General features: G+C 36.5%; 1 protein-coding gene across 2 annotated transcripts in view; it reads right to left on the bottom strand.

The window, feature by feature from the left end:
- Positions 1–13,014, bottom strand: part of LOC116811598 (cytochrome b-245 heavy chain) — a 33,523-nt gene extending 20,509 nt beyond the window's left edge. The window contains exons 1-4 of one of the 2 annotated variants that reach the window (XM_032756715.2): positions 12,911–13,014; positions 10,842–10,937; positions 9,429–9,539; positions 903–987 (exon numbers count right to left, since the gene is read on the bottom strand). In XM_032756715.2, the coding sequence (XP_032612606.1) occupies positions 903–987; positions 9,429–9,539; positions 10,842–10,937; positions 12,911–12,955 (337 nt within the window). In that variant the 5' untranslated portion in view covers positions 12,956–13,014. The remainder of the gene's footprint in view (positions 1–902; positions 988–9,428; positions 9,540–10,841; positions 10,938–12,910) is intronic. The other variant, XM_058441534.1, reaches the window with a different exon arrangement.
- Between the last annotated feature and the right edge of the window lie 1,457 nt (positions 13,015–14,471).

Below are 14,471 nucleotides of genomic sequence, written 5' to 3'. Positions count from 1 at the left end.
GAAGCAGCAGAGTTAAGAATCAAATCCAGTACATTTGGCACGCAAATATGTGCTCTTAATCCATAAACTATGCCAGTTTCTAACAAGATTTTATCATATATTTCTTTTGAACTGTTTATTTGCCACCGCTAAAAAAGCCTGCCAGATCTACCAGTGGAAGAGAAATTCAGTTAAATGCCTGTAATCTAAGCCTATTTTACTCAGGCTAGGAACAGACTTTTTAAGGGCAGAGTACAAGTCTGCTTTATCACTGTGCTTATATATTCTCTGGCACATGAATGATTTGTTGAGTGAATTAGTGGAATTAGATAAGGGTCTCAAATATAGCCCTTCTTGCACTGACACTACCACCCTAATAATTTTAATAATAACACATAATATCTCTATACACACATATATATCCATTGTATGGATACATGTAATAACAATAACACTAACAATAGTAATAATAATAATGAAGGTATTTAGCTGATAATGACCGTCTTGAGGGATTCTCAATTTATGGGCTATGGCTCCTATAGGTTTGCTGCAAAAAGTCCACAAATTCACACGTGCAACCAAAAACTTTATTTAGAATAAGTAAGTTTGCATATGTGAATTAACATTTTTGACACTAGAAAGAATAGCAAAGGGTGAGGACACCAGGATTGACTTTTCTGATGGCATATTTTCATTTTTATAGGAAAATCCTGAAATAAAAATGCTTTAAAACCTAAAGGAATAAATCCTAATATTGAAGTGGCAGAAAGTGTGGTAAATACTTTTGAGCAGAACTCATTAAAAAAATGCAACATAACCAACCACCACTTAATCTAACTATAAAACTGGTAGATCTCTTATATAAAAAGGTATCTAGGAATAGAGGGAACTCTCTGGTTCCAAGTTTTCTTTAATAAACTTACCAGAGTGAAGTGCAATCATCCATGCCACCATTTTATGAAAGGTGAGATTCCTGTCCAGTTGTCTTCGAACTCTTGTTGAGCAACACTTTGGATTAAGGGGGAAAGAATGGAATAGTAATTGTTAACAAGAAAGCTTGCTATGTGTCAAACATTTGATACATATTATCTCATTTAATTTTCATGACCACCCTACAAACTATATCATTATATCTATTTGATAAATGAGGAAACTGAGGCTCAGAGAGATGCAGTCATCTTCCTCAGGTCAAACAGCCAGTAAGTGACATGGCTAGCTTAACTGGTATGTTTTCTGTTCTCATACTGGTGACATAAAGTCTCCTCTGGAATCCATTGCTTAACTGTATACAAATATAAACTTGGACAAAAAAACATATCTAGCTACATAGTTTCTAGTTCTGATTAATTTACTCATTAAACAAAGGATGTAGAAATTAATATCACATACCTCATAGTCAAGTGGGGACACAGACAAGTGAACAGTTCTAGAACAAGTGGATAGTTTTCAAACAACACTGTTCTAGGATATACACACTATGAGAGGAGAAAGAAGGATACACCTGCCCATGCAGGTGAACAACATCACAAGGGAGATCCATTGACCAAATGCTAATAGCCAAAATAACAATAGCTAACATTTGCCAAGAGCTTCTGCAACTGTTTTACATGCATTGACTAATTTAATTCTTACATTAATCTTTAATGTAATTGATGTAATATTTAATTTAATTTAATCTTTAATGTAATAATCAAATTAACTGTTTAATTCTTATAATAATGGTACAAGGGAGGTACCATTATTATTACTACATAACAGATGAGAAAACAAAGGGATAGAGAGTTTACCTGGCCTTAGGTCACACAGCTAATAAGTTGCAGAGCTGGGATTTAAACTCAGGCCATCTGATACTAGAGTTTATATAAACATTCTGTTATTTCATACTTTACATGATTTCCTTTGGCATTAAAAATGCTATTGTACTCAGTATTTTAGTGTATTTGACAAATCTACATATGCTAGAAAATGTGAGTTTGAATCTCAATTCGTGCCAATGCTCAAAGAAAGAAAAAAAACTGATTTAAACTGATTTATGGTTGAATTAGAGCTTGGTTCTCCTGAAAACTGGCCAATGTCTTGTTCTGGTTGCTTTGTTCCATAGTCTAAATGCACTGTCACAGAGATTCAGGGAACTTTAAGAACAAGAGAGTGAAGTACCAAAGAAAATTTATGTACTTAAAATATTTGGTTCTAAATGTTTTATTCAATTTAAATATAGGGGTGTTTAATATTTGGCTTACTTATTTTTAATAAAATACTCTGATTTTGTAGAAAATATAATTGCACAGAAAATTGTGCTTACTCCACCATCTATCTCTCAGTTAGCCATAACTAGGGAGGGCAGGAAGTTTAAACCATGAGGTCAGATTCTTGAAATTTCAGAAATAGTAGTAAGGAAGACACTGAGGATTCCAGGAAAAGGAAAAATAAAATAATTATGCTTTATTGAATTCCTTCTGTGAACTAGGTTGTTTACCCATAATCATTACTCATTTAATGCAACAAGGTAAGTCTTAATGTCCTCATTTTACAGGTAAGAAAACTAAAGCTAAAATTGCACATTGGCTGGGATCCAAGTCTATTTGTCTATAAAAGGTTAATGCCCTTTTCTACCAAACCAAATGCAGGAATATAGTCACTATTATTCTAAGTGCCTAAAAATCTGTGACAAGAATTTAAGTGTAAGTATTCTATCCAGAAGGTGATCATGGAAAACGAGGGTAGAAATGAGACTGGGAAGGAAATTAATGAAGAGTGCATTATCATATCAGCTACCATGATCTTATCATATCATTGGGCTCAATCACACCAGGGAACTCTGGGAGACTGTGTAGAACTTATCCCAAAGGGTTTTTTATTTATTTACTTTGTTTGTTTTGTTCTTTGGTTTTTACCTAACGGGTTAAGAAGCTTGGGTGTTCAACCACCAACTGCCATCCATGATTGGCTGAAGGCTGCTCTGAGGGATGCTCTCAGGGCATCAATCCCCTGGGATTTCAGGCTTGCCCCAGGAGAAAGCTGAAAGAAAATCCTCAGGCAGAGAGTGAATGATGCTTGCAAAGGGCAGTTGTCGCATGGATTGGAAGTGCCGGTGCTTAGGGAATATGGTGGAGCACCAATGGCATCGGTTACAATTAAATGTTCACCAGTGGAGCTGAGCAGTGACTCAGACTCTCAAATAATGGTTTCCTATTTGAAATAAAAACTTGTAAAATAAAATTTTTCAAACTTAATGTTTTTGAAATAAAAATTTATTTGTAAAATATATTTTACTGATCTGTTGTTGAAAAGTTGACCATCTTTGTTTTCTTATATAGCTGCCTTGTCTTTTGTGTTCATTACAAGTGCTGAAAGTTATTTTCTACTTTGTATTCCTTAAAATTTTGAGGAAATAACTTTTTCCTGTTTCCCAATTGCCATGTTCCTCTATAGTTTCTTTCTTTCTTTTCTTTTCTTTCTTTCTTTCTTTTTCTTTCCTTCCTCCCTTCCTTCCTTCCTTCCTCCCTCTCTCCCTCCCTCCCTTCCTTCCTTCCTTCCTTCCTTCCTTCCTTCCTTCCTTCCTTCCTTCCTTCCTTCTTTGGCTTCTTAAATTTCAACTTAATTTCCTCTATAGTTTCTGAGAGTCCTTGTGGTAGATAGAATTCTAGAATGACCCCCAATGACTTATATAATCTCCTCCCCTTGAGTTTGGACCTGTGAAAATGATGAGACATCACTCTGTGATTTTGTTACATTATATGGTAAAAGGGATTTTGCAGAGGTAAAGTCCCAAGTTGACTTTAATAGGGAGATTATCTGGGCCGACAAACCCAATCACATGAACTCTTTAAATCTGGGTTTAGAAGTCAGAGATGGAGGAAGTCAGAGATTTGAAGTACTGCTGCTGGTTGGAAGGTGGAGGAGGGCATGTGGCAGGGAATGCAGGAACATCTAGGATCTGAGTGGCCCCTAGATGATCACCAGCAAGGAAACAGGGACCTCTAGTGCTACATCTGTAATGAACTGAATTCTGCCAACAAGAATGAGCTTAGAAGATGGTTTTTACTCAGAGTTTCCAGGTGGGAATTCAGCCCAGAAAACACCTTGATTTCAGTCTTACAATACTCTGAGCAGAAAACCCAGCAAGTGGGTGCTGGACTTGTGACCTACAGAGCTGTAAACTAATAAACGGGGGTTGTTTTAAGTTATTGTGGTAATTTGTTACACAATAGATGATTGATACAGTCCTTACAGGAGTGGTGAAACCAGGTTGGAGTCCAAAGAATCAGAGAATGAGAATTAGTAGGGTTGGAAAGCAGTACTGAATTACATTTCAGAGCAAGTTTTGTCTTCAGATATACCTGTGTTGGGTCCCAGTCCTCCCACCTAGCCGTGTGACATTGAACAACATAGTCTCCAGTTTCCTCACCTGTATAATTATCATAGTTAGTCCCTCAGATCCCTCTTGCATATATTCATTGACAGGTATTTAATCAATATTTGATGTTATTTAGTATCATTATTTAAGTTTTCAGTTAGTAAGCCTGCACTCCCCAGCTAGCAGGTAAGCTTCCTGTGTGAAAAACAGTATGTCATGTACTTAAAAAAAATCTTTTAATCATTATTTGGCTGGATAAATGAAGTACATTTTCATTGCCCTGGAACTGGAGATGATTATACTAAACCTATTGAGATGTATTTACCCCCATATCTATACTTGCCGCACACTGTTCTTTTCTATTTGTTGACAAATCCTTTTGAAATTTTTTGGGGAAAATTCACTGGCTCCTGCATGCCGAATTTAAAGCAAAAGAATATGGTTTTGTTGTGGAACATACACTGTCTCCATAGTACTATCCTTATCATCATAATCACCATGGGTCATAAAAAATGTAAAATAATATATGTTGATGCCCCCGATAGCTTTAACTGTAGATCCTTAGAGAAAAATTAACTGAAAGCCAGAACAGTGGAGAGATGTGATTGGGAAATACATTGTCCACTCAATGATACTCTGTTTCATCTTAATAGGTAATTTTTAAAAAGCTAGTTAATGTAAAACACATATATTATATTGAAAGGAAAAAGTGAGATTACTAGTAACTAATGGATCAGTGGAGTGGGTCCAACCATCAGGGCAGAAATCCCTAATTTTTCCCACCTACCCTCTTTGGTGTGGACAGGAATGGCAAACAAATCCAAAAAGAAGCCACAAGTCATGCTGATGCTGGGCTTTTAAGAATACCATCTCCTCACCACTTCCTTAAAAAAGGAGGCGAGACAACCAGTTGGTGGCATAGGAAGGAAGGACTTTACTGTCTGTGACTGCCCATAATTTTTTGTTCCCCATCATCATGCAGATTGCATTTATATGCTTTGAGTTACTTCTAAATTCTTGCCAGCCACTTCCCAATTATCCAGGTTGCCATCATGCCCCCTAGCTTCCTTACTAACTTACTTTACTTTGTGCCATTGACTTCTAAAGGGAAGTTTCTCTGTTACTGTCACCGGAAGCCTTGCCCGATTTCAATAAACTACCATTCTAATGCAAGGGAGATTATTGAGTCACTTCAGCAGATTTCTATGCTCTATTGAAACTGAGTAAGAAAAAAATATTTCAAGAAAAGGGGAAGTGGAACTAAAAAGAAGTACATATTTTATGGGGTGTGACACTTACGTTACAGAAACTCAAAAGCTCTACTTTTTGTACACTTGATCTCACCACACGCATCATTAATGTATCTGACTTAGATATTTATATGCAACTGGGAGAAATTACCAAATCCAACTTTGAATCTACAGAACTCAGGCAAATAAGTTGACAGTAATATCCACACCTGCTGGCAGTAGAATATCTGATAAATATGAATAACACTACCTTATTTGCATAGCACTGTTTATAATTTGGAAATTCCATATTTATTCTCTGTCTCTCCTGTAACACTCTAAGCTCCTTAAGCTCATGGCCTAGCTATACCTTACTCTTTACTCACCACATGTCCCCAGTGCTTAGCACATAGATGGCACTCAGCAAATACATTATTGACTGACAACTCACTAATTGACAGACTTAAACAATTAATATACTTTTAGACCAACATATGCCTTCTTACATTTGTGTTAGTTGACCTGTTTTTCAACTAAAAAAAAAAAAAAAACTATGAGACAGAAAGCCCAAGAGACTAGTGCTAGACCACATGATTAAACACAGGCACACTGAGTGCCTCTGACTCCCAGACTATGTAAGGTAACAGATAAAACCTCACCCTCTCACCTTCCTGTTTCTTTCTGATCTTAAGACTAGGACTGCCATCCAGATAGAAATTAGTTTCTGCATGGCAAGTTGGGGGTTTTTAAGGTTTCCTCAGAGATTTTTGTATGCTGAGCTTCACCTTTTCTCCATTTTTCTCAACAAAGCAGTCGGAGAGCCTTTACCCCTACCTTTCCTGGAGTGGTGGGGTGGGCAACCCTGGGGCTTTTTTTCTCTAGGTAACCAGAAGGATTACAAAGCAAAGTTTCAATGATTGAGACCTCTAGAAACTGAATGCAAGTTCGTGGTTATTTTGCTTATATAGTGTCCTACTACTGAGTCCTTGTATTTATAACATCCTTGTCATTTCTAGTCTAGGTTACTTGGCATGCTCAAACACTTATATATATAATGGCTTTCTAAGATCATAATACTGCAACAGCACAATTTCAAGGAGTTTCGGCAGCATGATTTAAAGTGAATGGGCTCTGGGGACACAATGACCCGGGTTTGAATGCCAACACTTCCATTTAATTGTGTTCCCACTTTACTGGTTTGATGTGCAGATTTCATGCGGTGAATTCCATCAAGCTTCAATGAGTGGCAGCTATATGATTTCCAACATTAGTCACAGCACACTCACTCATTTTAATCACAATCACAGAAGAAGTTTTATTAGAAAAGTTCACATTTCAGGTTAGGAATCCCAGAAGAAAGTACATGCTTGATCTATAAAAGAATGTTGCTTGCTGATAGTTTTAAAACGTATTCTTTTATATAAAGATCTATGTAGTTATACAGCCAAGCTTCTCTGCAGTTTGAAGGGCAGTCTCATTTCATCCCTATCTTTAGAGACTCTCATGCAGATCTTCCCTCCTCAGTCACAGGAGGCATAAAAGCTGGCATTACAACATGTGCTGCTCATGGGACATGGTGCTCACCAGCAGTGCAATTTGGACTTGCGGAGTAACCAAGATTTCTTAACAGGCCATCTTGGTGAAAACATTGCCTGTTTCTCAGGCTTTACTTCCTCTAAATTGAAACTATTCTAATGGGGGTAGGGAGAATAAAAATGAATTGTGTCTCCTTAGAAACAAGGAACTCGCCAGGCAGGTGACTCATGCCTGTAATCCCCACATGTGTGGAAGTCAAGGAGGGATGATCACTTGAGCCCAGGAGTTCTAGGCTGCAGTGAGCTATGATCGTACCACTGCACTCCAGCCTGGGTGATAGAGAACCCAACTCAAAAATAAGCTATAGTGTATGGGCTTCATTTAGCAAATGTTCACTGGGCACTTACGGTATATTAAACATTATACTTTACAATAGGTGGCTCATTAATAAAACTTTCAATTGAGTGTAATTTTACCTCTGTGATTTCTTAAATTTAGAAGATTTGTTGGAAATCCTTGTAATCAATGTCTAATACCAAGCAAGTACTGTTGTTAGATTTTGGTTTTGGTTAGCTGTCAGTTTGCAAGACAACATTATGTGGCATAGAATTTATGGCTTAAGGAAAGGAACCTCATCACAGAATTTTTCAGAGGAAGATATCACGACTCTTTCTGGAACATCTTAAATTGGTTATCAACATTCTTCTTCTTTTTCTGAGGAAGTGAAGGTGTAACAGATATTTCTGCCGACTTCCACTTTAGATTTGGGAGAGCCCAATTTTGGCAGTTGGTTTAAGATGAAATGGTATTTTGTAAATAGTTAAATCATAAAATAAAAGCTAAATTATAGCCTCTAGTCCTATATTAGTAAATTGAATGTTATATGTTCTTAAAAAAATTCTCTGGATCAGCATGAATTTAGTGTAACTAGGAAAAATGAGGCAGAGTTCAAGGCAAGTTATGCTTGTTATTACAGTTTAGTTCACTGCCTCCTTTAAATATTATGTAATTGCCAAATTAAGCATGAACTCCTCAACTATACATATGCAGTTCTAGTTTACCAGTAAAATCCTACCTCTTTTCTCCAGCCTTATGTCAGGCATCTGCCCTGTACAATCCCTACATTCCCACAAAAGTAGTTTGCTTTCTGCTCTCCTCCATAAATGATCTCTATTTAATAAGTATTTTTTTTCAAAAAGCTTACTATACCTTTTATTTAAAAAAAAACCCAGAAGCTACTAGTCATTAATGAACCATGGAATTGGTCCCACCAGGACACCAATCCCTACTTTTTCCCAGCTACCCTCTTTGGTATGGTCACAGGTGGCAAAAAAATAGTTATAATAATAATACAAAGAGAAGCCAAGGCTATACCAATTCTTGGCCTTCAAGAATACGATTTCCTCACTATTTCCTGTGCTTCTGTCCATGCCATCTTCTCCACATAGAATGCCTTTCTCTCTCCTTTACATCTCTTAGAAGCTTACTTATTTTTATATGCTCATCTCTAATGTCACCTTCTCTAAAATGCCCGTCTTCATTCCCTGCCCCACCTGACACAACTTCTCTCTTGCTTCACCATAGTATTTTATTTGTAAAGCTTTGTGGGACCCATCATATTTTGCTTTGTATAATATTTATTTGAGTACACTTGTAGATTTTAAGTTCCTTGTTTGTCATCTTTGTACAATAATACTAGTGAGAAATTTGTATATCATTTTATGGGTTACAGAGATTCTTCCTACTTATTTTTTTCCCCCTTCTAGCACAGTACATTTAGTGGCTTACTAAATTGTTGAAGTGAGAGTCAAAGGAATTCTGGACATTTAGAAAGCTCTATGCTCCCCAGTTCCATGAAGCCAACACTTCTTGGTTAGATTCATTATAGTGTGACTCTGTCCATTGACTCCATCTCCTTGGGATATTATCCACAGAAGATATTTCCTCTGACTTAAATTTTTTTGAATGACACTGAAAGATTAACTCCCAAATATCACATGTCAACTTCCTAACGCTCTGTATATATGCATATCTATCATGTATATATATGTGTGTGTGTAAACGTGTACATGTGTGTGCTACTTCATTGCTATTGTTGAGGTATAGGTGGTTTTGTGTGTTTTTTCAAAATTTGTTTTCCAAATAGTTGTCTTAGGGAGCTCCAACCACAAATAGTACAGAAATATACTAGATAATGGCTTGGCTCATGAATATTCTACAGAAGCTGGAATCCTCACAAATCATTCATTTGTTTTTACCTAAAAAAAAGGCATTTTGCTTGATGGCCTTTGAAAATTAGAGGAACTTAGTAAAACATTTTCTCTTACCGCACTGGAACCCCTGAGGAAGGACAGCAGATTTCGACAGACTGGCAAGAGAATCAGCATGCAGTTGAAATTCAGGCAGGCTGCAGGGGCCCTGGCCAGTGCCAGTGCTGACTAGAAGAGGCGGGAAAGGGAGCAGAGTGACTTTTTTGAGCACAGAATGTGCCCTGTCCCCTCTTCCCCAAGGTTCTCAGCATGAGGCCACACACCAGAGACACCAAGTGATCTGTACAGGAAGGTCCTTCAGAGCCAACGGTTTTCCTTTAGGGCTAGCTAGGACCCTTTGTTTTCATCTGAAATTGACCTTTTGCCCTAATTCAACGTTTTATTATTAAAATGTTCAAACATAAAGACAAGTTGAAGGAAATTTACAATAAATACCTGTTTATTCACCTCCCAGATTATACCTTTTATGCTTGCTTTATCACATATCTATCTATCCATTCCTGTATCCATCCATCAACTCATCTAATTTTTGATGCATTTCAAAGTAAGTTACAGACAACAGTTCACTTTCCCTTTAACACTTAAGGCGCATATCATTAACTAGAGTTAAGTATCAAGACTTTTAAAGATTTTAAATATTTTCTTAGCACTTAGATTGATCTTAACAGTATCTTAAATGGGTATGGTAAAATGCTTTAGCATTATAATTATTGTATTTGTAATGTCTAAAGAAGTTGCATATTTTGGAGGGAGAAAGCATCAATGTGAATAAACTAACAACAATTATAATAATCTAGCATAATTATATGCTAAAATTATTTATATATGATTTATAATACATATAATAATTAATATTAAGCAATTAATTCATAGTTTCAGCATGATGTAACAGATGTTTTCTGGAGGCAAGAGGCCTGACAGTTCAAGCAAACTCAGAATACTAAAGGACCCCAGGAAACTGAAGGGCCTTCACTCTACTGGCCTAGTCAACAGATGTGGCCCTTGAGCAAGTTCCTCAAGTCTCCATATGTAGAGAGAGGTTTATTTTCTGAAGATCATTTCATAACATGTGATTAGGAGCAGAGCTCTTCATGCAAAAAAGTAGTAGAATTAGGTGACTTAGAAAATATGGAAAGTCCCACTTGTCCCACATGTGTCGCTCCTGGATGGATTGCTCCAACCTGGCCTTCCATTTCAGAGTGAGTATTAGATTTCTCCTTTAAGCTAAACAATGGCACATGGTTCTTGGTTGGGGAAGGATGCCACTGGGCCCCTCTGCCCCACTTTTGTTGGTCCCAGACTGGAAGGCTTTAAGTGACTCTTGCCCAGAAAGTTGCAATGGAGGGAGTGAGGCTGATGGTACTGTTTGGGTTGGTCAGAATATTTAAAATGCTAACAGGAAGATGAACAAGAATGTCTGATGAGAAATGTGAACCAGCCAATATTGCATGGGATGGAATTTATACTTACCCCAAGAAGTTTTCTTGTGTAAAAGAACTTAGGTGGAATATCATAAACCCGGTAATACCAGACAAAGAGGAAGACGTTCAACCCCAGCCAAACCAGCTGCACAAACAGAAATAATTGCATGAAGTTTTCACATTTCAACAGTAGATTCCACACAAGACTGGAGTCAGATAAGGGTCAGGACTTCCCCAAGTCCAACTTTGACAAAGGTAGTGACAAAGCTGGATATAACCAGCTTACAGCCAGCTGTTTCCTCAATAGTGTCACTACAGTTGTCTATAATTAAAACTTCTCCACCCTGTGTTGTTTCCCATGATTGTTTTATGATTTGGCCAGTATACCAAATTATCAGTCTTACATTCCCCTACTCCCTTTTTTTCCTCCTCTCTTTTGCTTAACCTTGGATAGGTAGCTGATAGCAGGCCACTCTACTTAAAATGAGAAAGGAAGGGAACATGTTACTATTGCTTTCCCTCCACCAGTATGACACTGCATTCTGTTCTCACAAGTGCTAATCACCTCCCTCTACGACACAGTAATCCAGCTAGTGAATTCTCATCAGCTAAAATGCCAAGCCTTCCATTTTCCTTCATTAGTTTTACTTAATGCTTCAAGGAGAGAATATTGAGCATAGTGAGGGGCTTGGGATTTACAACAAAAACAGCTTTCTAGATCATGACAGTTCATTTTATCCTAAGCACTGACTGGATCAAGTGGTGACACTACCCAGGTCTCTACCTTCAGCTCCATAGTGATCTTTTCTCAACTATGCTTTGAAGCTATTATATGCCCTAGACACTTGATAATATTCTCTCTTTACAAAGAAAAAGGTGCTAAAGCAACTTCCCAATTTCCTGATCTTGCCGTTCTTTCTTTACTCTGACTTTCCAAGCTGTGTTTTCACTTTCAAGTGCATGAGTATATAATTTAGAAGGAGGTCACTTCCTGGGAAAAATTGTGGCCAGAGCTAAAAGTTTAATTTGAACTTACTTTCTATAGAAATTATTTGCTCTTAAAAATGGTGATAAGAAGTTAAGTTTACAGCTTCGAATACTTGGAAGAATTCTCTATTGCAGTAGAATGTTGATTTGGCATAAACATTTTTTATAACAAAATATTTGTTGTTTTTATTTGTGCCGCTAATTTCTTTCTATATTTAAAACTCAAAGACTCATTATTTTTCATGATAAATTTTTATAAAAGTTCCATTCATATTCCATTCATAATTGTTCTTTTTAACATCTGTGTAATGCTTCTATTGGTTATTTAGAAAGGCTATTTAAAAATTATATTTCTATCTACCCAATTTGTCCATTATTGCTTTGCTGATAACACCATTTTAAGAGAATAGTTGATTTTCTTTATTTTAAAAGGTACAGAAATCATTGTGTCCATTTGTAAATTAGCTATATCTTTACTTACATAGTTTCTCCGGATAGAGTATATTGATTTATATATATGTACAATTATATATAAATATACATACTACATATTTATGAATCTAGATGACTTATTTCAATTCTGTTCTTTCGAATTTTTATAAATCTTGTAAATAACTCAAGTTTAGATCTTTGAAAAAAAGAAGGTACTTGTTTTTTGAAAATAAATTTGAGAAATTTTATTACATTTAGTGTAATTACTGAAATAAAGGCCTACTTCCCATACATGAGTCAATCTTACATTTTTTTAGTTAGAAAATGGTAAAAAATTTCAATTTGTCATTTTTAAAGTAGTATAAACACATAGACATGTGCGTCTGAGTAAACATTACTAAACAACTCAGAATCAGAGATCATTAGCATGAAATATTTTCTACTCCTTCTGCGAAATGCTGGCTAATTTAGTCCTCCTAGGAATTCAGAAGTAAGCTAGAAGTGAGCCCCCAGATATGTTCTTTCCATTAAGGAATTTGGAAGAATGGACTCAGTCTGTTTACAGATAGATATATGTTCACATGGTAAATCAGTTTCAACACAATTCCTCAAATGAACAAAAAAGCTTTGGTCTATTTTAGTTCCAAGATAACCCCAAGAAGTCAGAGAATTTATAACTTATCTCTTGTTGGTACTTACAATGACAAAAATGGAGAGCCCCTCATTCACAGCCCAGTTCCCCATGGTGGCAGAGGTTGAATGTGTTGTGTTTGCCTTTCTTCTATACTATGCTTCTTCTTCCAATGAGGAAATGAAAACAGCAGCCCTGGGGCAATCGGTTTCCTTTTCTTTTATCAGAAATTGGCTAATAATCATTGGTCAACTGAAAAGCTTGCATCCATAACAAACTTAAATCTTTAAACCTCAACAACTACAAAAAAAGGGTCTATAATGATCCAGTCACAATTAAACATAGTGGAAAATGAAACCAATTTCTACAACTAAGAGATAAATAACAGTGCATTTTAAGGGATGTATTTTACACAGTGAAATAACTTTTTAACTAACCAGCTATTTGCTCGCAATTTTTAAGCCACTCAACTAGACATGACTTGGTGCTGGGTAAAACACATTAAACAGGTGTGATTTTGACAGGCCGACAGCATTTATAGCCTTGCTGAGAAAAGTAGTAACAATTGTAATGGTTGATATTTACAAGATACTTACTATGTGCCAATTTTATGTGCTATATATGTCTATATATGTGTGTGTGTATGTTCATGTATAGATATCATATATATATATAATTTGAAACATATATATATAAATACAGATGCTTTGGTCAATGACGAACCACATGTATGACAGTGGTCCCATAAGATTATAATGGTGTTGGCCAGGCACGGTGGCTCACGCCTGTAATCCCAGCACCTTGAGAGACTGAGGGGGGTGGATCACTTGAGGTGAGGAGTTTGGGACCAATCTGGACAACATGGTGAAACCCCGTCTCTACTAAAAATACAAAAATTAGCTGGGCATGGTGGCGGGCACCTGTAGTCCCAGCTACTCAGGAGGCTGAGGCAGGAGAATCACTTGAACCTGGGAGTCAGGTTGCAGTGAGCCGAGATTGTGTCATTGCACTCCAGCCTGGGCGACAGAGCGAGACTCCGTCTCTCTCTCTCTCTCTCTCTCTATATATATATATATAATATAATATAATATAATATAATATAAATACTTCTGTGTGCATGCTGAAAAATTCCTACTGTCTAGTGACATTGTAGCATAACACATTACTCATGTGTTTGTGGCAATGCTGGTGTAAACAAACCTACTGAGCTGCCAGTTGTAAAAAGTATAGCACATACAATTATGTACATTACATAGTACTTGACAGTAAAAATAGATGACTATGTTACTGGTTCATTTATTTACTAGACTATACTTTTAATCATTATTTTAGAGTATACTCCTACTTATAAAAAAGTTAACTGTAAAAGAATCTCAGGCAGGTTCTTCAGAAGGTATTCCAGAAGAATGCATTGCTGTCATAGATGACAGCTCCATGCATGTTAGTGCCCTTGAAGACTGTCCAGTGGGACAAAATATGGAGGTGGAAGACAGTGATACTAATGATCCTGACTTTGTGTGGGCCTAGACTAATGTGTATGTTTGTGTCTTAGCTTTTAACAGAAATGTTTTAAAGGTAAAAAATAAAAATAAAAATTTTAAAAACAGAATAAAGCTTCTAGAATATGGA

The sequence above is a fragment of the Hylobates moloch genome, unplaced genomic scaffold (genome assembly GCF_009828535.3).
Source record: "Hylobates moloch isolate HMO894 unplaced genomic scaffold, HMol_V3 SCAFFOLD_7, whole genome shotgun sequence".
Lineage (NCBI taxonomy): Eukaryota > Metazoa > Chordata > Mammalia > Primates > Hylobatidae > Hylobates > Hylobates moloch.
Note: the sequence above shows the minus strand (reverse complement) of the source record. Positions and strands in the feature narration are given on the sequence as shown.